Source organism: Vicugna pacos, chromosome X (assembly GCF_048564905.1).
Source record: "Vicugna pacos chromosome X, VicPac4, whole genome shotgun sequence".
Taxonomy (NCBI): domain Eukaryota; kingdom Metazoa; phylum Chordata; class Mammalia; order Artiodactyla; family Camelidae; genus Vicugna; species Vicugna pacos.
In genome coordinates, this window is record NC_133023.1 from 31436330 (window position 1) to 31459109 (window position 22780).

Consider the following 22780-nt stretch of genomic DNA (forward strand, 5'->3'; position numbering starts at 1 on the left):
ATGAAACAATGAGATAATATATTATTTAATTACACATTATCCTTTAACTCATGGGGAAGGTGGGTTAATTCTCATACTTGGTATAATGATTATCAAAATCTAAGGCAAAAAAAACAATAAACAGAACTAGAAATACGGAATTTTGGTTTAGGCTTCTTATTCGGAATACAACACCCAGAACAGCGTTTCTCAATGTTGGCAATATTGACATTCTGGGCTGGATAATCCTTTTCTGTTGTTGTTAATTGAAGTATAGTTGGATAATTCTTTGTTGCAGGGGCTGTCCTGTGCAGCCCTGGCCTCTATCTACCAGATGCCAGTAGCACCTCCCAGCCCCTCTTCTCAGTTAATGATAACGAAAAATGTCTCCAAACATTGCTAAATGTTCCCTGGCGGGGAAAACTGCCCTGAGGTTCAAAACCGCCGACCTAGAATAAACAATTTAAGAGAGTGAAAAAGAGACAAAGATTGCATGTAGTAAAAAATAAAATCTGTAGAAGTGGGAGGAAAGCTATACAGGTTGCATAAAAACAGAATTAATGCAGTGCTAAAATTTTCTCTATTAATTAAAAATTCTACCACAGCTCATCTTAAAAGTTTTTTTCAAAAGTTAATCTTTCATACTACATACTTGTTATCACTCACTACCAGAAAGATTCTGTCCAATGTTACTTGGGGTAGTTACTATAGAAATTGCATACATTGCACGTATGTTTTCAACTTCGTAGGTATAATGAGGACTTTTGCTTGCCCTTACCCCTCAAAACGTAACCCTAACCCCCATGGGAGTTAGAAAGCAGCCAACTCAGATTTTTAAATCTTCATTTTGAAAAGAGAAATGCAATACATTATCTTCTTCTCATGTAAAATAGGTGTTTCATGAAATTCATTTGGTTAGAAAATGAACACACAGAAGTCAGCATGTTTTCAAGTGGGAACTAAGGTAGGAGGAAGACTCCTTCCAATTTATGTTCTCAAGGACAACATGACCCTGAAAATGTATTCTCTGTCATTTTTGTAATCTGTCATACAGATATAACTGGCTTTATTTCAAGGAACCTGTAAAATATTTACTTGCTTTTAAGGTTATACATGTAACAAAGAGAATAAAAATAACAGTAACTTTAAACCTCCTAGTATGATCATGTGAGGAGGAAAAGAAAAACAGCTTCCCCAAAAGGAAAGCTGACAAAATTGTTATAAATTCAAAATACTGCAAAATACTTTTATATTCACCAAAAATTAAGAACCAATGAAGACGTTTCCTGGACAATGGATTTACTGAATCTGAAAATTTCTACCCATTCAAAAAAGTTTTTCCATCTAAACACCTACTCCTGACTGTTTTTTCTCCTGTAATTCTGAGTATTGAACAAATTTAGGAACTAGGCTTTGCTCTTTTAGGGCAGATATGTGTCAGCACTGCTCCTTCTCGGCCATCATGTGCTGTGTGTCAGTTTCGTTCTGAGGGATTTTACAAACATCAGCAACCACATTATGTCCCTGTGGGGCAAAAGTGGGGAGGAGCATCACTGAAAGTGCTAGTAAAAGCAGTGCAACTGCGCCTACAAGGAAAGTGGAGCGGGTTGTATATAGGCTGCACGTGCCTATGCAGAGGGACAGAGTCGCACAACTGACACAAGCCGAGTCACACAACCCAGAAAAAAAGAGCTGTGCCTGTGTGTAATTTGCATAAGCTACAAGAGGCAAAGAAACACAACGGACAAGATAAAAAAACACTGTGGGCGTGGCTAGAGGAGCGGCAGCACTGCTCATTCCTGTAATGTTAGTCCAGGAGAGGGTGGAGAGTTTGCTCTCCGGGCACTGTGAGCATGCTGCTCTTGAGACCGTGTCATTTGTGCTGTGGGGTCAAGGCTATCAAGGCTCCCCTGAGCCTGCACAAGGCAACAGGTCCACGGACCACAGCAGTCTAAGGTGCTTACCATGATATTTTCAGAGATACAGCAAGGAGGCCTGCTCAACAGATTTTCAAGGAGGTACGTTGAACAAGAACATATTTTTAGCAAAGAGGAGAAAGATGTGCTCAATTTTAAAGCTTTAAATATCAACTCATACCCCTATTTAATATGAATATATCTAGGACGAAAAGCTTAAGAGGTAAGTTTCTGAAGATTAAGTGTATGAGAGCAATTACATACTAATTAGATCTATACCAGATTTTAATTTAATAAAATCATATTTAAACATTTATTATTTTTTCCTTATTTCTATGAAGAAAATATCCCCAATAATGGGACAGCATGTACCAGACAAACATATCTTTAATTTATCTATTTCTATATATTTTCTTTTTAAGTTTTAAATAAAGAAAATAGCTGGATATAGTAAAGACTTTTTGAAAAAGTATAAAATGAAGCTAAAAAATATGAAATGTATCCTTCCTAGATAAGGACTATTACGAGTTCTCTTGACTTCAAGAAGGGGACTAAAATTTCTTTCGTAAAGATGCTGAGAGCAAGATATTTTAAGATTCTTGCAAAATGTGAAAAATATAACTAAAAGAATAGAACACAAATATTATCATCATCTACTTATCTGCAGTCATCAAGAAGAGTAAAAAGACAAAAACCCCTGTATTTTAGGCAGAAGTAATTCAAAACCAAAGGCAAAGAAATTAAAAGTATTACATTTTCCTTTTGATTTTAGTCTAAGACCAGCTCCCTCACTGGAAGACTTTTTGTAGACACACGTTAAGACAGCCGGGCAGGGAAGCTATTCCAGTTCTTCAACTCTTTATCTAAAGTGAGCACCAGGACACACAGGGGGAGTGTACATTATCTGCTGGCTCTTCCTATCTTCCACGGGACAAACTGATTCCCAAGTAACAAAAATTAAAGCCCCACTGGCTCAAACCGCAGAGCTGCCATGTCTTGGCAGACAGAGGAATTCAATAAATAAAAACTGCTTCTATGATTTACATTATTAAGCAAAAGGAAGGAAGGAAGGAAGGAAGGAAGGAATGAAGGAAGGAAGGAAGGGAGGGAGGGAGGGAGGGAGGGAGGGAGGGAGGAAGGAAGGAAGGAAGGAAGGAAGGAAGGAAACTGCTTTCTGCACCAAAAAGGTTGATCTCTTAAATGGCATTCTAGCTTTGCAAGTCCATCCTGGTCACCTTATAAAGCACATACACTGCGTTAGTTTTCCCACTAAGCATCCTTTGGCCCCCTGTCCTCTACCCTTTCAGAACCAAGCCCTCTGCTCATCTCCCTCTGTGTACTCTTTCCTGGTGATCTAAGTTACTATCCCAGCTCAATTACTTTTACCTTGGTAATGACTCATCAACTTCTCCTGTCCAGACCTGTCATCTGAACTTGAGACACATCCCTGCCTGCCCAAAGGGATGCCTAGGCACCTCAAACTTGGCAAAGCCCCTTCCGACTCACATCTTCAGTCACTTATTTCAGCAAACACCACAATCATCCATCACTTGCCCAAGATAAAACTAAGTCATCTTTGCCGCCTTCTCTTTTTTCTCATCTTTAATATCAATCTAATTACCAACCCTTGCAGACTTCATCCCCTAAGTCCTTATGGAACCTTCCCTGGTCCATGCTACCAACAACTCTGATGTGAACCATTTCAGCAACTGGTTTTGCTGCTTCAGTCTTGTTCCCCTCCAATTTATTCTCCACACTGCTATCCATGAATTTTCAAAAACACCTATCTAATGGTGTCAGTTTCTGCTTATAATCATCTGAGGGCTTCTTACTGCCATTAGGATAAAGTCTAGATTCCTTAAGGACGCTTATAAAAGTCCTACAGGATCTGACCCAGTCCTGCTACATCTCCAGGCTCATCTCTCCCAACTCCAGCCATGCCCAACTGCTTTTAGTGCCAGGATGCTGAGGTTTCTCTTACCTCTAAACCTTCCTTTTAGCAGTTATCCCTTCCAGTTAGGGGCACCCACTCCCACCCTAGCTCCCTTTCCTCTGCTTGGTAATTCTCACCTCTACTTTGGCTTATGTACAACTAGTATTTCCCTGGGGATACCACTCCTGACTTTCAAACTAGCCCAGATCCCCCTGCAATGTGAACCCACAGCATCCTGAAGGGCCCTATCAGAATTCAAGCCGTACACATATTCACACTCAGTAAACATCTGTTGAATGAATGAAAGAAAGCCAGAAGAAAGACATCCTAAAATACCAAGTGGTGCTGGAGCTCCATCCGGCAGGTGAGAGAGAATCCTCCCACAGACAGTAGTAATTCTATGCAGAAATCTGTGACATCCATAGGTTCTGAACTCTGCCTTATACTGACTCACAGAAGGAGAGGAGCAGCACTACAGTGTGGCTGCAGCGTATGGTACCAAATGAGACACATGACAGGGACTTACTTCAATAAGCGAATTGCGTGGCTAAAGCCATCACCTTCCATTTGTACTCCTTGATGTGGAATCTCCAGATTGGACAACTGGAAAGAGAAAAGCACAGTTGTATCAGACCACCAGCTTTACAAAGGAAACTACCTTTTCTCAATACTACTATCTCTATTCTCGAGGAATCTGCTCTAGGGTCACTCTGTCCCAGAGTGACAACATATTAGGCATGAGCACTGTCCCCCATCATTTGATTTCCTGGGAAACTATATAAAGTCCAGTGAAATTCAGACGACCTAGAGCTTCTAGTTAAAAAAACACCTTCAATAAAATGAAAAGAAGAAAAAAACACCTCCATAGGTGGCAAATCTTCAAAATTCAGGAGATTATTAGATCTAATTTTTGCAGCAAGCCAAAAGTAATCCAGAATCAATTCTGGTGGTTCCGAACGATACAACTGTAAAATAATACTGGTTTTCTTGTGTGATTCAATTACGTTTGTGCAAAACAAAGTTTGAGGCATAGCCACATCTCATTTTTTAATTACAAACAATATTTTTCAGTTTATAATTTCTCTGGAATACATTTTTATTTTTAACAAACTATTTCCTCTGTGAAATCCAAGAAGAAAAGATTTCCAATTTATGCATTCACCCAGTGAGATATCTCTCCCAATTAGAGGATTCAGAAAATGAGTTAAAAAGGATGGTGCCTGAGACTCTGTCAGTTCAACTATAGGTTATGTAGGTGTGCCCAAAAGTCATCTGATCTAGCAAAGAAACGACTGCCTTCAGCAGATATTCCCAGGTCTTCTCTGACAGACTATTTATATCCACCTTGTTCCAGAAAGGATTTAAGGCAGCCCTAAGTATTTGACTGAATCTTGCTCTTTGGACCTGGGAAAAGCAGCGGTTTAGAAAAATAGCTGCTGACCAAATAGGCAGTCGGAGTTCAGATTCCAAAGGAAGCAAAGTGTGGGAGGGCTCAAAAACATGCCTCTGTTCTATGGATCAGAAACATAAACATTCCTGGTGAGATTAGATTTAGTTTACTCACATCTCAGTATAAACTACCTTAAGTCAGAAAATGTCTTTTTCATTGAGGGGAGAAAAAGTAAGTTCTTAAGAGCTTGACTGAGTTCAGTGGAGTTGACTGTAACATGGCCTATGTGTGCACTCCTGTGTGCACAGGAACAGAGAAGCGGGCAGAAGGGCAGAGAGGCCATATGTCTATGGGCGTCTATGTGGGCACTACAAAGACACAAGTTTTTATGATTTCTAGCCTGTGGGTAGCGGGGAAGAGAGCAGACAATGAACAAGGCATTACACTGTCACTGGGTATCATGCAGCCTCCCTTCCTACTGCATGGGAATCACTGAATGGCATTTACATAATCAACCTACATGGCACGATGAAAAAGCCCAAGAACACACTCAAGTGGATAGGAAGCAGGGGCACTGTACAGTTTAGGAGCTACGGCCAGTTCCCAGACAAGAGGTCATCCATCAAGCTCACAGTTCTAGGAGCTAGGACATTGAGGACATGAGTATCCATTTTAGGTGCCTATTTCTGGGCTTGGTTTTCTGGGCTGCTGTTGCACCTCACAATTTCATACTTTAACCTCCGCCTCCGGATCCCAAAGCCCTATAAGGCAGGGATTGGCATACAACAGCTCATGGGCCAAATTCAGCCATTGCCGGTTTTGGTAAATACAGTTTTATTGGAACATAGCCACATTCATTTGTTTAAATATCAACTATGGCTGGTTCACATTGCAACAGCAGATCTGAACAGCTATAATAAGAGCCTATATGACCCACAAGGCCTAAAATATTTACCATCTGGCCCTTTACAGAAAATGTTTGCTGATCCCTGTTCTAAAGCATCAAAGTATTTTCAACAAGTCTTCCCAAGCTCAACTGAAATAATCCATGTCCACGTTTCCACGTCTCTTTTTCACTCCCAATAACTTACAGAAGGGAGGAGTCTTACAAAAAGTATAACTCTAAACTACAGGGAAATCATTACTTTTAAGGGTTGACAATCCTTGGCCAAAGCCCCTTTTGGAAATACAAAAACACAGGTTCTGTTACCTCCCTTTACTTTCTCGCTTGGGGATCATGCTAGATTATCACAACTGTGTATTCCTAAATGATATTCGTTCTGCATAAGTCTACTGGTTCTTCCATGGGAATAAAGCAAAATTTAACATTCTTTCTGACCTGCTTCTCAGAAAGGAACCCAATTTCATTAGTATATAAGCAATATGTTCGGCTTCACCCACTGAAAAACGAATCGCCCCTTTATCAACTGACCAACTCTAAAAGTGTTAAATAATGCTCCTACTAAGAGGTACATAAGTAAGGTGTTAAAAAAAAAAAAGGACAACTTTTGAGAATTAACTGGGAAGAATTTACTTCCCATTTCCATAAAGACCACAGTTTGGAATCAGAGAGATGACATAATTTAAGTCATGCTTTACATGTATACTATGAGATGCTGTGATTTCAACCCCACCCCTCCCAAAATAAACAAGATCACAGCCGTCTGGTTCTCCCAATGGAATCCATGTAGCTTTGGCAAGGCAATTAAAAAATTACTCTTTGAGTACCTAAAATTGTTCCAAAAAATTACCTCCATCCGAAGTCCTACAAATGGCATATTTGTATCACACATAGCGACAAAATGAGCTAGAACTTTATTGAAGGCACACATTTCTCCTGATCGTTTGGTTTTCTTGGGTTCAACTGGACACATGTCATCAGAGAACTAGAATTTAAGTAAAGAACACAAGTGGTTAAAAAAGTATGTGTGTAATTAGTTAAGGCAGTTGGACTACTATAACAAAAGTCAAAGTTAACCAAAACAGATGTTAATTCAGTCAACAAATATTTACTGAGCAAATACTAACCTAAATACTGGAAATTTAGTAGTAAATATTACGTATTTACCAAGCTGCCTTGTGGAAAATGGTGCATAATTATTAATTGAGAAGCATCTTCAAGAAAATGTAGACATTTGTTACCTAAACCTTGTAGCTGCCCAGACTCTTAAAAACCATACCTAACTTCTTTCCCATATTAAAAATGGTTAAGGAACACAGCAAAGTTAATATCCACGAATCTTGTGCTCATTTCTATCTGTGGTCATACCTTGCGCTTGGTACCGGATCTAGGCTGTTTCCCAGATTTTGTACGATAAACTGATTCCTGGATGTTTTCCTTGAACTGCTGCAGCAGGAGGGCCATGACAGGGCTGTCTTCACGATCTGCAGCATTCACAGACATGAAGTAGTACTTGTAGGACAGCTGTGTGGGTTTATTGGGAACCTCCAACATCTCCACAACCTAAAAAGGCCCAAGTCAGAAATGAGACTCAGATACAATAAGTGTTGGATATTTTCCTGCTTATACCAAGCAGGGCTCAGAATTTTAAATCTAAAGCAAATGACTTTTCCTTTAAACAAGGACAAATCAGTCATGATCTCAAAAAAAGCACTGCAATTAAGTATGTCATCTGTTTTCTAAAAAATAGGTCAGACTAAAGAGCAATGATAAAAGTAATTTAATTAAACTAACAGCATTAGGTGTTCTTGATAGTCATACTTTAGCTTATAAACTGAAAACATTTTCTACCTATGTCCAGGGGGTCTGCTAGATTTTCTAGAATGACATCTATTTCAAACTGCCCTGCTGTCTCCCTTATCCATTAAACACCCTAAGCATTCCACTGTCATGGCAGAGAAAAATGACAACTGCCTCTCATACTTGGAAGCACACAAAGATCAACCTTGATTTTTCAACCAAAATACACAGTCACTGTGAGGATGAGGGTAACAACATCAGGAGTAGTTAACACTGATCTAGAGCTTACTGTGTGCCAGGTACTGTCCTAAGTACTTGACAGATGTTAACACATTTAATTCTCCTAACAACTCGATGAAGTAGAGATTCTTATCTTCATTTTTCTGATGAGGAAACTGAGGCACAAAAAAGTTAGGTTAATTGCCCAAGGCCTCAGAGGTAAGAAGAGGTAGACTCGTGCTTTGATCCTAGACATCTGGCTCCAGAGGCCTTGCTCTTACTACACCAGCTTACTATTTCCAAGGTCTACCTAAAATTTAAGAAAAGTCCCCTAAATACTTTAATGAGAAAAATAAACACCACTGGGCAAAGCCCTTGACCAACACACACCTTTCTGTCTCTCTTCCTTCCTCCCCTCTCCCTCAACTCCCTCCTCCCCACATTCTCTTCAGGAAATTGGCCAACAGCTAAGCATCACCGAGGCACCTGAGGAAATCCAAGAATTAAAAGTAAAATGGAACTTCACCAAAGAAGACACATGGATGGCAGATCAACACATGAAAAGAAATTCAACATCATCAGCCACCAGGGCAGCATAAATCAAGACTACAATAAGATACCACTACATATCTATCAGAATGGCTAACTTTTTTTTTTTTAATCGCAATACTAAGAGCTGATAAGAACGCAGAGCAACTGGAACTCTCATGTACTGCTGGCAGGAATGCAAAATTGTTTGGCCACTTTGGAAAACAGCTTGGCAGTTTCTTATAAAGCTGAACATACGCTTAAGTGTATGACCCAACAATCCCACTCTTACTTATCCAAAAGAAATGGAAACGTAAGTTCACAAAACAATCTATTTGCAAATGCTTATAGCAGCTTTATTCACAACTGCCCCAAAATGGAAACAACCAAGATGTCCTTCAATGGGACACTGGTTAAACAAACTGTGATACATCCATACCAAGGAACACTACTCAGCAATAAAAAAAAATCTATTATATACACAATGATATGGATGAAAATCAAAGGCATTATACTGAGTGAAAGAAACTACACTGGAAGACCAAACTAGAGAGACAGAAAGCAGGTCAGTGGTCACTAGATGAGAATGGGGTGAGGGTTTGATTATAGACAGGCAGCATGAGGGGACTCTGGGGGGTGATGGATCTGTTCTCTGTCCTGTTGAGATGGAGATTACAAAACTGTATGCATTTATTAAATCTCAGACACAAAAAAGTCTGAATTTTTACTGTATATAAATTATATCTTAATAAAGCTGGCAAAAGTAAAATAGTAGAAAGACATTTAAAGGTAGTAAGGCTTTAGAAGATGCTGTTCTTCTTAATGTCCACGGCAGTTTTTTCTACTATTATGAATGTATCATCCCTAAGTGAGAAATATGGAAGATGAATGGTAACGTACATTCAGTTTTGGTCTAAACAATGTGAAACAAATTATGGCTTTATAACAAATCACTAGTCACTGAAACTTAAAGCCTGGCTTTTTGTTGATACTAAATAAGGGTCAGAAAATAATAAATTATAATCATTTTATTTTGTGTGTGACTGAGTATGAAAGATCTTTGTGTGTTCATAGGTTTATTATGCGTATCATTTCACATGTAGACCAGGCAGCTCACGGAGAACTCAAACAGCAATCCTCTGTCACGTGCCAAATCTAGTCCCACAGCTGGTGTTTTAAAATTCAGAAAAAAGTGCAATTCACATCAATGACAAACTTTTTAGTCTACGTAAGTTACACTAACTTAATATATATCAGGCTACACAGGGTTCCTTTTTAAGATAGTATCTTTTAAAAGTACAGGCTCACAACCTTAAAAAAAAATTCACTCCCACTACCTTCAACCAACAATCCTGAATTAAATTTTTCAAACACCTTAAAATCTTAGCCAAAAGTATCTACTTGGTGTACACAAAATTTTCTATAAGCAGTAAATATATTTATGAAATATGAGTCCATATTTCAAATTCTTGCAAATTTTAACCAATTCAAAGATCTCAAAGAAACTTAACTTGAAGCCACCTGTCAAGAATGAAAAAGGGCTAAAGATTTTACTGTGCACTGAAAGGTACATGCAATCAATGAAATGGATATATATGTCTTCGAGCAATTAAGGATGAAAAAATAAAGCTACTCTAGCCAGCCATATTTAAAAGGCAGCATTATGCAAGTTAACATTTGATTAAAACCAAACAAGTTTATCTGACACCAAAGCATCTCCAAACTTTCACAGTAGTCACTTGCAAATTCTTTCTTATACAGATGCCTCAGTCCAAGCAGAAACTAGGCGTCACTATAGGAGATGCTAGGGTGAGGGATGGGGGCAAATATTATATTCCCAACCCTGCCTAATCATTATATAATTCCTTAGAGATATGATTTTCTGCTCTCCCCCATCCCTACCATCTCTCCCCCTTCTCCTGGGTTGAGAATCACTATACAAAAGTCAAATATCTAAAAAAAATACATTTGCAAATTAAACTAAACAATAAATCATTCAAGATACTAATAGAATTACTGAACTCAATCACCCAAATCATCCCTTCACATACTTACAATGTAGTATTGTGGAAGACGGGTAAGTTTAATGAACAGCTTATTCTTAGAAAGGTTTCCAATAGGATGGGTTGAATAATTGGACAGCTGTAATGTTTCACTGCTTATTGTAGGCAGGTGTTTTATAGATTGTTTGCAACGCTGTTGTCCAAGCCAAAACCTTAATTTAAAAGAGATAATCCACACCACAAAATTATAAGACTTGTCTGATTAGCTATGTGTTACTGATTTATAAATAGACTATTAGAAGAGCACTAAGAAACCAATTAATTTGAAATTTAACTGAACTAGTAAAACGACACATGACCATAATGATGAATCATTTCTCTAGTTTTGTAGTGGGTTGTTAGTTCTTTTTATTTTTTTTGGACTGTTAGTTCTAATTCTAGTTTAAGGAGTTTAAACTGCAGTGTGAATGGTCTGATTAGTTATAAGACAGAACTAACTAGTATTAAGGCTGAGACATTATATCAGTTTTTTACAGGAGATTAAAGATTTCCTATGGTTACAAGACAACACAAGCTAGTCTCAACATCCTTTATAAAATGCCTGAAGTGTTTATAAAATAAAATAGAATAATAAATAAGTATGAAAGTATCTCATTTTTCTGGTATCATAGGAGACATGTAGTCCCAGTTTTTATACTATGCATGTAAAGTGATGGGAATCCCTAATAGGTGCCAATGTTAACTACCTTCTTTCACTCTTTCCCAGTTAAGCCTCCAGATTTCACTTTGATGCTTCTATATAGAACCCCTCTCATTCCTTTTATTTGCTTATCTATCCTTGACACTAGGACACCATGTAATTATGTGAAAAGGGGATAAAATGATTGGCACACTAACTCTCACCGATCCACAATGAGACAACTCAGAAAATAAAAATATGAATTTAGAAGCTTTTCACAGCAACACAACAACGCCTCAACATTCAAGCTTATAATCACTAGGCTCGCCTTGCTGAACAGGGCATAGAACAGTTCAGGTGTTGTTGCATTTGTGTGATGAGCTTCCTGTGGTACAAAATGTGGACCAGTTGTGTGCAGTAAAACAATGTTTAATATAGAGCATTTTAAGGGCAGTTTGTAAACTATTACCAAAAATGTATCAAATCTGGAAACTTTTTTTTAACAATGAAAAACAAATTTAACTGCAACTTCAAAGGATCACTTGCTAGAACTGGCTATTCATAAAGGAACGAAGATAAATTTTCAAAATACACCAATACCTGCTTCATTTTGGATGATAGTCAAAAACGAATATTCTAAACTTGCTAAAATTGCTTTCCAATCTCTACTTCCAGTTGCGTCAACATACCTTTGTAAGACTGGTATCTCTACTATGTGTGTTATTTTAAAAAAAACATAGAAACAGTTAAAATATACCTTATCTTCCATGATTATCATCATCATCAATCCAATCTAGATTAGATCAGTTAAAAGAAACAAGTTCATTTATCACATTAAAAATTCTAAATATAAGATATTACAAATATATATAAATTATAAATAAAGAAATAATAAATACAAGATAATCTTTTCCAAGCATATATGGAATTGCTTTCCCACTTTTTTTTGTTATCACTTTGTGGAACAAAAAATTTAAGTGTAAGAATAAACATCTATATGTACACTTTTCATTTGTTTGTTTGAGGGGGTTGGCAATTGGGTTTATTCATTTATTTCTATTTGGAGGAGGTGCTGGGGATTGAACCTGGGACCTCATGCATGTCAAGCATGTGCTCTACCACTTGAGCTATACCCTCTCCCTTATATGTATACTTTCAATGAAAAATGTGTATTGATTTAAAAATTTTTTTACGTTGTTTGTTCTGATTTTATATATTGAAATGCAATTTTATGTCTCTTGACTCTAATGAAAAAATTGGAGCTTTTGAACATGCTTTTTCATTTCTTTTATAAGACTGTTTTCATTGCATATTATGAAAAAAGTAATCACACGAACAGATGCCCAACATCACCAGTCATTAGGGAAATGTAAATTAAAACCACAGTGAGATACCTCATCACACTCATTAGAATGGCTGTAGTTGAAGACAGTAACAAGCATTGACAAGGATGCAGAGAAATGGAAAACCTCATATACTGCTGACGTAACTGTCAAATGGCACAGCTACTCTGCAGACTAGTTTGGCAGCTTTTTTAGAAACTTAAACATAAGTTTATTGTATGATCCAGTGATTCCATTCCTAGTGGAATGAACATGTAAGTCCACATACACACTTGCACATGAATACTCATAGCAGCATTATTCATAAGAGTCAAAAGTGTAAACAATTCAAATGTCCAACAACTGATGAATGGATAAATAAAATGTGGCCTATCCCTACAATGGAATATTAGTCAGCCATAAAAAGGAATGGAGTACTGAAACACCTTACAACATGGATGAATCTCGAAACATTATGTTAAGTGAAAGAAGCCAGTCACAAAAGACCACATACTTTATGATTCCATTTACATGAAATGTTCAGAAAAGGAAAGTCTACAGAAACAGAAAGCAGATTCATAGTTGCCTGGGGCTGAGGCTGAGAATGGGGATTAGGTGTAAATGAGCATCTTTTTGAGGCAATGGAAATGTTCTAAGTGTTCTAAAACTGAATTGTGGTTATGGTTACAAAACTCAGTAAATTTACTGCAAGTCATCGAATTGTACACTTAAAACAGCTGAATTTTATATTATATAAATTACACTTCAATAAAATTATTAAAAAAAAAAGTCCCATGACAATTATCAATGAACTGGTCATTCACCAAAGATCATCTGAGAGGCACTACTATAAATGACAACCAGGGGACCTTTCTTACAAATAATGTGAGTTTAAGTACAGACACACATTTGATAAGTTTAAGGCTTTGGGGACTTGACTTTCTGGTTTTAGGTTATATTTCTACCAGCAGGAACTGCCAAACAACCTCAAGTTATGCAAGATGTGAATTATTAAGTATTTAAACCTTGTTGGTTTAGCCAAAATGCACAAAATGATGCTAAATCACTAAAATTTTTATTGCTACCCAGAGTAACGACTATCATTTTTCATATACAAACTAAACAGCTATTCAAAAGAAGGCTCATAGCATATCATCTATCTATTAGCATTAAAAATCATGTCCTGTTAATGAAAAAATTACTTGATTATGTTGAATTCTCCAGCTATTTACAAAACCAAAACTGGCAAAAGGAGGAGGGGTAGACTAGATGATCACAAAAGCAACAGATCCCACTGAACAGTCTAGCCCTTCACCCCGTCCTCCACCCTGCCATTCGCCAGTTCGGTTTTAATCTGATATTTATTTTTATCCCTTGGAATTCTGTTGTATTGAGTTAAAAAGAGAGTCTGTTCGAGTTGCCATAATGGTACCTTTGTGTACCAGGGTGGTAATGAAACCTCCTCGAATTATCTCTAGCTCCATTTTCAATTTTATTTAACAGTGTGAAGCATTCAAAGGATTTTGAAACAAACTGAATGACAGTATTAAAGAAGCAGAAATGACTATTCTGAAAGTGTCAGCTGGTAGATTCATACCATGAAGATTATCCTGGATAAGAATAGATAAGACTCTATTGCAAAGGACATTAGCTACAGTAAAATTCATTGTGTAAGTGACTTGTAGGGTGCTTGTACAGGAGAAAACATGGCAAACAATGAAAGCCTTTCATACCTATATTTGCCCTAGAGGGGAATTTGATAGGAAGCACTGCCATCATGGACCTATTCCAAGAGAATTTAGATTCTAAGTACCAAAAAGCACTCAAGTTTCATGTCACAAACATTAAGAATAGTGACTAATCAAGAGCAATAATGGAGAAGAAAATATATGCTGTCAAAATAAGTTTCCATTTTCAGTCCTGAGCTTAACAGACAAGCTTACTTCAGTTGTTGAATCCAAGGAATGATCCGTTTCATATCATCATTCACAGACTTCTCCATGTCATCCAGTGTGGACTGGTCTATGGAATAAAGCACTTCATTACATGAGACACAAAATATCTAGGTAGCCCAAAATTTAAATGGAAATTATTGTTTCAGTCAGAAAATAGTGTTATTTTTGAGTCAGAGGAAAACTAAACTAAATGCATATGAGGCATAAATAAACCTACTTTGTTTTCCCTCTTAAGAGTTATAGTTAAGATAATTAATAGCAAATGTACATTGGCAGGAAGAATAAGTAACAAAGAATAAGTTCCCAAAACTCTTAGTCTAGTTAATTAGTATTTTAAACTCATAAGGATTTAAAACTCATAGTATTACTAGACTTAGAACCTTAAAAATTGTAAAAACTATAAAACACCATTAAAATGTTTATTAAACACAAATGGTTTCTGGCATAAGGAAGAGCTGTTGGCTGAAGATTAGCTTGCTAAATGTCACTTAGAATTTTTAACAACACTAGAAAATGCTGACAATAGAATGCTGAGCAAAAAGCAAAATATAAAATGATTCAACAAAAGAAAAACGTATAGACAAAATTAGAAGAGCATTGCTATGGATTGAACTGTATCCCCCCAAATTCATATGCTGAAGCCCTAACTCTTAATGTGAGTTACTAATGTGAGTTTACTATCACTAATGTTTAGAGGTGGAGACTCTGGGAGATAATCAGGTTTAGATGAGGTTATGAGGGTGGGGCCCTCATAAAAGATTAGTGCCCTTACAAAGAAGAGACACCAGAGAGCTTGCTCTCTTCCTATCATATGAGGACACAGCAAGAAGGCTGATGACTCTCCAAGCCAGGAAGAAAGCCCTCACCATAACCCAACCATGCTGGCAACCTGATCTCAGACTTCCAACCTCTAGAACTGTGAGAAAATAAATTTCTGTTGTTTAAGCCACCCACTCTGGTTCTTTGTTATGGCAGCCTGAGCTAAGACAAGCATACGTTCCCCTAAAAACAATGACTGCCAACAGGTAACTATTTATTGCTTCTTCTCTCATTTTTAAATGTTTAGATTTTTTACTTATGAGTATGTATCATGTTAATCATCAAGAAAGCAGTCAAATAAGAAGTTCTGAAGAACAGACAATTGCCTAATGTGCCACTTATCACTTAGCCATCATAAATGTGATGTGATTCAAAGTAATGAGGCCACTTTTCCATGAGCAGTTCATAGAAAAATCTATCTTTATAGCTATAAAATATAGCCAAAAAGTCTTTTATTTTCATCTATACAGCTTAATATTAATTTCAAATGGCAAATGTGCTAATATATTCAGGAACACTGTTCCATTAGCAATACAAAAACATTGAGTTCCTAGTATTTCATCATTTCAGAACACCAACTTGGTAACAGAACATGTGAGAAATCAAACTTCAATTTCTACTATGTGTAAGCCAGAAAAAGAAAATTCTTTCCCACAAGATTTTGCACCCCAAGTCATCTGAGATGTTTATACTGTCATAAATTTGTTTTTCAGCCATGAATGACATTAGAATCCCTTGTCATCTCCATGTCACCCAGCTATTAACAGTATATATTTAATCTAAAAAAAAGATCAGCCAACAACATTATTACTTTTACATAGTAATAGACAACATGAATGTACTTCATATTGCAAAGTTTAATTTCTGGTACAAGAGAATCTAAAGTAGAGTTAAAATGGGACCCAAGGAACAGACATTAGCCAGTCATTCCTTCCATATCTACTTTCTACATACGGTTTATACCACCCCGCCCAATACCTCAGGGTAAAAAATGTTTATTCTGCTTTTGTTAAAAATATTTTTCCTTACACTGTGATTATATCATTTAGTAACTTACCAAGTCCATAAAGCATCAACTGGAACATTCCAGAATGCAAATCTACAAAAATGTGTAGACACTCTGAATTACCACAGGGCTCCAAGATGGGAACAACAAGAGCTGGAAGTGCAGTCTCTATGAAAGCTGAACAGTTAAGAGTTATGTTACATTTCTATCTGAATATTTTCCCCAAAAAACCATATATATAGATTTCTCAGTGAGTAGAAACAAATCAAATACTGAATGATCCGGAATGCTGGAGGAAAAACTTAATTTTGCTAAACTGGAATAGTACTATTATGTCAATTAGTAGCTCAAAATGACAAATGTAATCTACAAGGTGACTTGAAACAAACATACCCATCTTAAATACTACAGCAAAAAAAAAAAAAAAAACCCCCAAGATCCCCTTAAAAAAAGGTTAAAATAGCTAGTGAAAATTTAATTTCATCAGCTGAGCTGAGGTCTACTTTTACTGTCACTAAGTAGCTATTAATAAGCTAATTTTAATGATTTTTTTTGATATAATGGAAAGAAAATTAGTTGTCTGGTAAATAGAGTAAATTTCACTTATGGTCTAAATATTTTTAATGCCATTCTTCATAAAGAGAGGTTTTCTGGCAATTAGGGTCTGTGTAGTTTTAAAACTATTTGAGAACTTACTGAACATTACTGATTACATAGGAAAAAATATTTCAAGTTATTTATGTACTTCACTTTCAAGTCAAGATGAAATAAGAACAGAGGCCACTACTAAACACAAATTCCCAAAGCTGCCAATATATTCGTTCCAGAGTTTCACAGTATTTCCACCAGGCCCAATTAATTTTCCCCTTAATCCCACAAGCTGGCATAACAAAGCCCAGTAAAGGAGCAAAGCACTGAGAGCACACCATATGCCGATCAGACTGAGGGGTGGTAAAGGGGTCTGCTCTTTGGGCTACCACATTCCTCTAAAGCTACAGCACAGAAGAAAGGCAGGCAGTGTGCAGAGTGGTAATGTAGGCCCAGCCTTTCACCAGGTGTGACTTTTCTGTGCTACTTTGCTACACAAGCACAATGACATCTTCTTGTCCATGTCATGGGTCCTTAGGAAGAAGCAGTGACAAGCTTGCAAAGGTGCTTTAAAAAGTAAAGTGCTCAATAATGTACATTATCTGTATTCCTCTATGAACCAAAGAAACAAACCAAAACCTCTTGTTATGATTTGCAATAATTAAAATGGGTGACGTTACTGCTGGTACTGTCTATACAAACAAATTAATAACGTAAAAAGATTGCAGGAAGTATATTTAATCAGATGAAAACAAATTGCTTTCAAGTATATCAAATACATATTTGCATACAAATGTTTAACATGTAGGTCCAGCAGAACTTTCACCTAAAACAAACAAAAATACAGAACAAAAGGGCACAAATAGGAATTTCTTTTCCAATATTTTATCATTCAGGCCAGTGTGACAAATTAGTTCAAAACATGTTTTGCTGAATTTATTATGTTAATAAAAAGTGCTTACAGATTTGAAGCAAGGGTTGCTGACTTTTAAAACATATTTGTACTGTTTTAATCCCTAATGGGATAGGAATGTATTCTTTAAAGTAAAACTATTTTTAAAGTGTAGCAATAGAGTAAAACTAATTCTGACAACTGGGATAACAATCATAATTTCAATCTAATTAACAAAATTGAATGTTTTTGAAAAGATAGAGCATCAAAAAAGAACATAGAGAAGACAGTTCAAAAGATAGGAAATACTTTGATGAGTATCTCTGAACATATTTTATGGCCACCAATGTCCACATTTTTCTTTACAGAAAATAAAATACATAAGGACCTAAGCATTTAAAGGCAAGAGGTTTTAATGAAGTGCATCCAGAATGAGGAACCTATGAAGGGAGAATTAAAGGCCATGCAAGATGACCGGGCTGCACACTCCTTTTTTTTTGCAGCAGGAATACATACATATCTCCTCTTTTATTTCTCCCTATCTATTTATTGAGGACAAGCTGAGAAATGGACCAACAGACAGTAATAAAAAGTGGGAAGACTGAACAGAAGCAACTAAGCCCAATTAGGAATGGTTGTACATGGTTCACAGCTTCCAAACTGACCTCAAGACCCCAAATCCGGCATGGACAGCACAATACAAGGGAGAGCACGATGGCTTCCTAGAGTCAGGCAATGCTACGAAGGGGCCACAGGGCAAGTTACCTTTCCTGTCTTGCACTGCCTTTTTTGAACTTCTCTCCAAGAGTCCTGCCTCCTCTCCCGAGACATTCCCATTCCCACCTCGCACCTTCAAGAAACCATACTGCCCTCCGGGCTGTCCAAAACCTGCTGTGTGCTGTCTGTGTGCACTCCCCTAGCCCTCCCTTGGAATGTGCCATTCTCCCAGCTACGCATTTCCCTGGCTTATTCCAGTGAGGAGTTGGAAGAAATGCCAGCTGACTAAGGTGGTTACACTAAGGGATTCCCAGAACAGGCCCTGGTCCCAGCAAAGGAACTGACAAAAGCATGCCTTCCCCTCACAAAAGGGATCAAGGAAGACTACATGAAGACTATAAATGCATGAAGATGAATTTAAAAAAACAGTTAAAGCATATGTCCTAAAAATGGTGGGTCAGCAGACCCTTTACCATAGCAACTCTCATCTCCAGAACTGTTCTGATTAAAGCAGGACCAAGGGGCCCAACTCCACATTCAAGAACCTACCTCTCCTTCAAATCATAGTCTCTGAAGCACACTTCTCTAACACTGAGATCTCCCAGGGCTTGAAAACCACTACTGCAGCACACTCCCACTAGAGTTAGGGGTCGAGGAAGAGCCTGAACTAACATCCTCAAACTACAGATGAGGAGAATAGGGCCCAAAGCATGTAAGTGACTTGTTCAAAAGCACAAGAGCAGCTGAACCCAGATCTTCTGGCTACTCAGCCAGTGACATCTCTACAAAATGCTCCTGAACAAAAATCTTTGCAACTTACGGAAACAGCACACAGAACTATTCCTATGTAAACACATGATTAAAGTCCATTTTTCAAAGCAATTTAAATATCCCGCAAGCAATCATACTGACTTTTTAAACTTACTAAGCCTTGTTTACAGATACTAAATTAAACCAGAGCCTAGCAAAAGATCACAAACTCCAATTTCCTATAATCCGAATGAAGTTTTAGAATTTTAACATATATTAAGACAAAAAATACTATGGGCCCAAAGTAATCAAGGCCAAAAACAGCTGGGGTAGGGATATAGTAAATATGCTCATTATGATACTCATTAAACTACATTCCGAGATTGAAAGTGCTTATTTTCTAAATGACATAACGTCCCCTAAAGCTCTGAATAGACTAGGTAATTAGAAGATTTTTCACTGTGTGTACATCTGTATTTCTTATTTTGAACCCAGTTAATGTAGTAACAATTCAAAAAAATTTTTAAAAGACATGGGATACATTTTGCTCCAAAGAGGACTATTTTATAAATATATTATAAATATTTGTAAAGCTGCCTTAACCTTAGAAGAAAAACTAAAAGATGTTCATATTAAAATGTGAAAAATATTTTCCATTTCAATAGGAAAAAAAGTTTTAAGAGAGTTGATATACATACATTTTAAAAATAAGGTCAAGCTAAAATAAGAGAGAAGAAAGTAAGGGGAAAATTAAGACAAGCTTGGTGGCTCACAGATTAAAATGCAGAAATGCCCAGCCTCTACAACAAAATCAGTACGTCAGAAAAAAAGTCATATTAAGAAAGATGCTTCATAAAATAAAAGTAGATACCAATTTGAACAAAAGAAAGGTAGAAATGCTAAATTTAAAAGAACTTACAGTTTTCATTGGCATTGAAGCCTCTAAGAATGGCCTTCAGTTCCTGGAGCTTCTGATGAGCTCGTGCATGGACGCTGTCAATCAGGAGTTTTTCTATTGACAAATGATCAATCTGCATAAACAAGAACAGAATTGTATGTGCAATTTAAACACATCTATTTTAAAAGCCTGAGAACAGATTATTATGCTCTAAGATATTTCCTTTTAGAATCACACTGATTAAGTGTTAACCAGTAAAAGAAAGCAAACTTAAAAGTTAAAAAAAAAACTTAAATGGTACTGATGGCTTAAAGACTACAAGTTAACTTTCTGGCAGGTATAGATCTGATCTCTGATCAGTTATCGTACCGTTTAAATGCCAAATCTTAAAAAAATAAAATAGTGATCTGATCTAAATTACAAAAGTTGAAAGAGCACTTTAAAAATTATACATTGTAATATTAGATGTTAAAAAAGCAACAAATGCAAAAGTATAACATTCATTTAAAACAAGTTTCATAAAGAGTTTCTAGGAACAATTAGGTATTAAAGAATTCATGCTAAAAGTTGAAGTATAAATGGTAGGTTACATTATCTTCATTTAATCAAAGCAGTATTAAAATGTACTGACATCTTTTACCTTCATGGCTCTTTCTACTAATTTGGAATCAGAAACTGGCAAAGGAGGATCATGAAAAATCTGCAAAGGCTTGGAGACATCATTCTCATCAATTTTAATCGTAACTTTGTGAAAAGAGGCTATCCCTGTTTTTCTCCCAAGAACCTGTTGACTAAAGAGAAAAAAGAAATGTTAAGAATTATTTTCAACACAGTCTGTTAACTTCGGGAATAAAAGAGAGACAGGCCATTGTGCACCTTATCCAGAGCCTAGAACATGGCAGGCCCTCACTGTTTGTTGAGGGAATATTAATATTGAAAAGACAGCTATTCTGTAACCCAAAACAATATGATTTACTACATTAAAAAAAAACCACAGACACAGAATTAAAAAATAAAACACATGCACACCCACAAAAAAAACCCAGAACAAAACAACCTGTCTTTAAATGGTGTCTATTCACCTCTGATTCCTTTACAGAAAATGGGAATCAAGCAAAGTTCAACAGAGGGGGAAGAGAGGATTTTAAAACAACCTGATATTGATTTTCCCCAAAAACCTCCCCCAAAAGTATTTAAAAGGTGCAATTCTAAATATAACACTGTGATAAGCAAAGATTTTTGAAAAAATGATACCCAACAATCTAAAGTAATGGTCTTTCAGCAATCTGGTACGAACCCAGAGTAATCTAATCTTTTAAGAATAGTAAGTTCTAGTACAAATAGATAAATGTTTACATACTTAAAACATGCCATGTTCTAAGAATGGTGTCAATTATGAATGTCCTATGTGGTTTATATGATACCATGGGAACTTACCATACAAAATCATGTTGTTAAGGGGTGCACAGCTACTGGTACATAGTGAATCAAATGTATGAGAGAAAAAGAGAAACAAAAAAAGTATTTACAGTCATAGCATGATTTCACCATCATCAGCTTTACTTACTTCCAAACTGAGAGGGAGAGGCACTTTCCTGCATGATACCTTTCCACCTGTACAAGGTCTCCCCACCGCTCTCGGATTAACATTAGAGTTTGGGAATGTAGCACTTCTAACTGAAGTGACAAGCAGAAAGAATCTGATGGATCTCGTTAAGCAAATCTAATATAATGTATTACTACAACAGCCAATGAAGTATAACCAAACTTCATTTGATAAAAGTTCTATTCCTCAAAAGTTCGCTATTTCTCCAATGACGCATAAAAAGTGTTGCAATTTGTGATATAATTTTAGAAAAATGTTTTATATTTATCTTTGAACCAATATAAACAAAACATAAGGTCCAGGTTGCCCCTTAATTCATCACAGTTTAGAGAATATGGATAGACCAAATAGAACTATTTTTTGTCTCCAAAAAGTACTATTTCTAACTCATCATTTAAAAATTTTACATGCAAAGTCAACAGTAAAATTTAAAACTTGGTTTTTATAGACATATCCCTATTTTTTACACTGGCCAGTTCCCTGGCCCCATTTCTTCCCAAAAAGGGGGAGGGGGAGATTTTAGGCTGCTATAGTTCAGGACTAGGGGCAAATGGAAATGTGCGTATGTGTTGTGGGGGAGACAAATTCTTTACAAACACAGGGCTCAAATTTCAGAAGGATACGCAAGCAGTTGTACATGTCCTGGAGAGGTTTCTCATCAGCAAAGAGCCTAGACTGCACCAGTTGATGGATAAAGTTGATCTGCATACTATGAACCAAGGCTCGCCCATCTTCCATTGGCAGAAGAAAAGAAGGTGGTTAATCAGAAAAGTGTACAGATTGTGTCACAGACCGACTAAGGAAGCGTATACTAACTAAAGGTGAGTTAAAAAAAAACTGAAATTATCTATGAAAACTAGAAAATATTACACTAGAGAA

The 22780-nt window shown here is 36.6% G+C and overlaps 1 protein-coding gene across 5 annotated transcripts in view; it reads right to left on the bottom strand.

Moving 5' to 3' along the window:
- The window catches only part of MED14 (mediator complex subunit 14), a 61760-nt gene that overhangs the window by 24575 nt on the left and 14405 nt on the right, over positions 1-22780 (bottom strand). For 3 of the 5 annotated variants that reach the window (XM_072956803.1, XM_031671288.2, XM_031671290.2), the window contains exons 7-16: positions 22525-22632; positions 21863-21995; positions 20927-21086; positions 20317-20428; positions 16502-16627; positions 14614-14692; positions 10722-10881; positions 7488-7682; positions 6970-7104; positions 4355-4431 (exon numbers count right to left, since the gene is read on the bottom strand). In XM_072956803.1, coding sequence (XP_072812904.1) covers positions 4355-4431; positions 6970-7104; positions 7488-7682; positions 10722-10881; positions 14614-14692; positions 16502-16627; positions 20317-20428; positions 20927-21086; positions 21863-21995; positions 22525-22632 — 1285 coding nt within the window. The remainder of the gene's footprint in view (positions 1-4354; positions 4432-6969; positions 7105-7487; positions 7683-10721; positions 10882-14613; positions 14693-16501; positions 16628-20316; positions 20429-20926; positions 21087-21862; positions 21996-22524; positions 22633-22780) is intronic. The other 2 variants (XM_006211826.4, XM_072956802.1) reach the window with 2 other exon arrangements.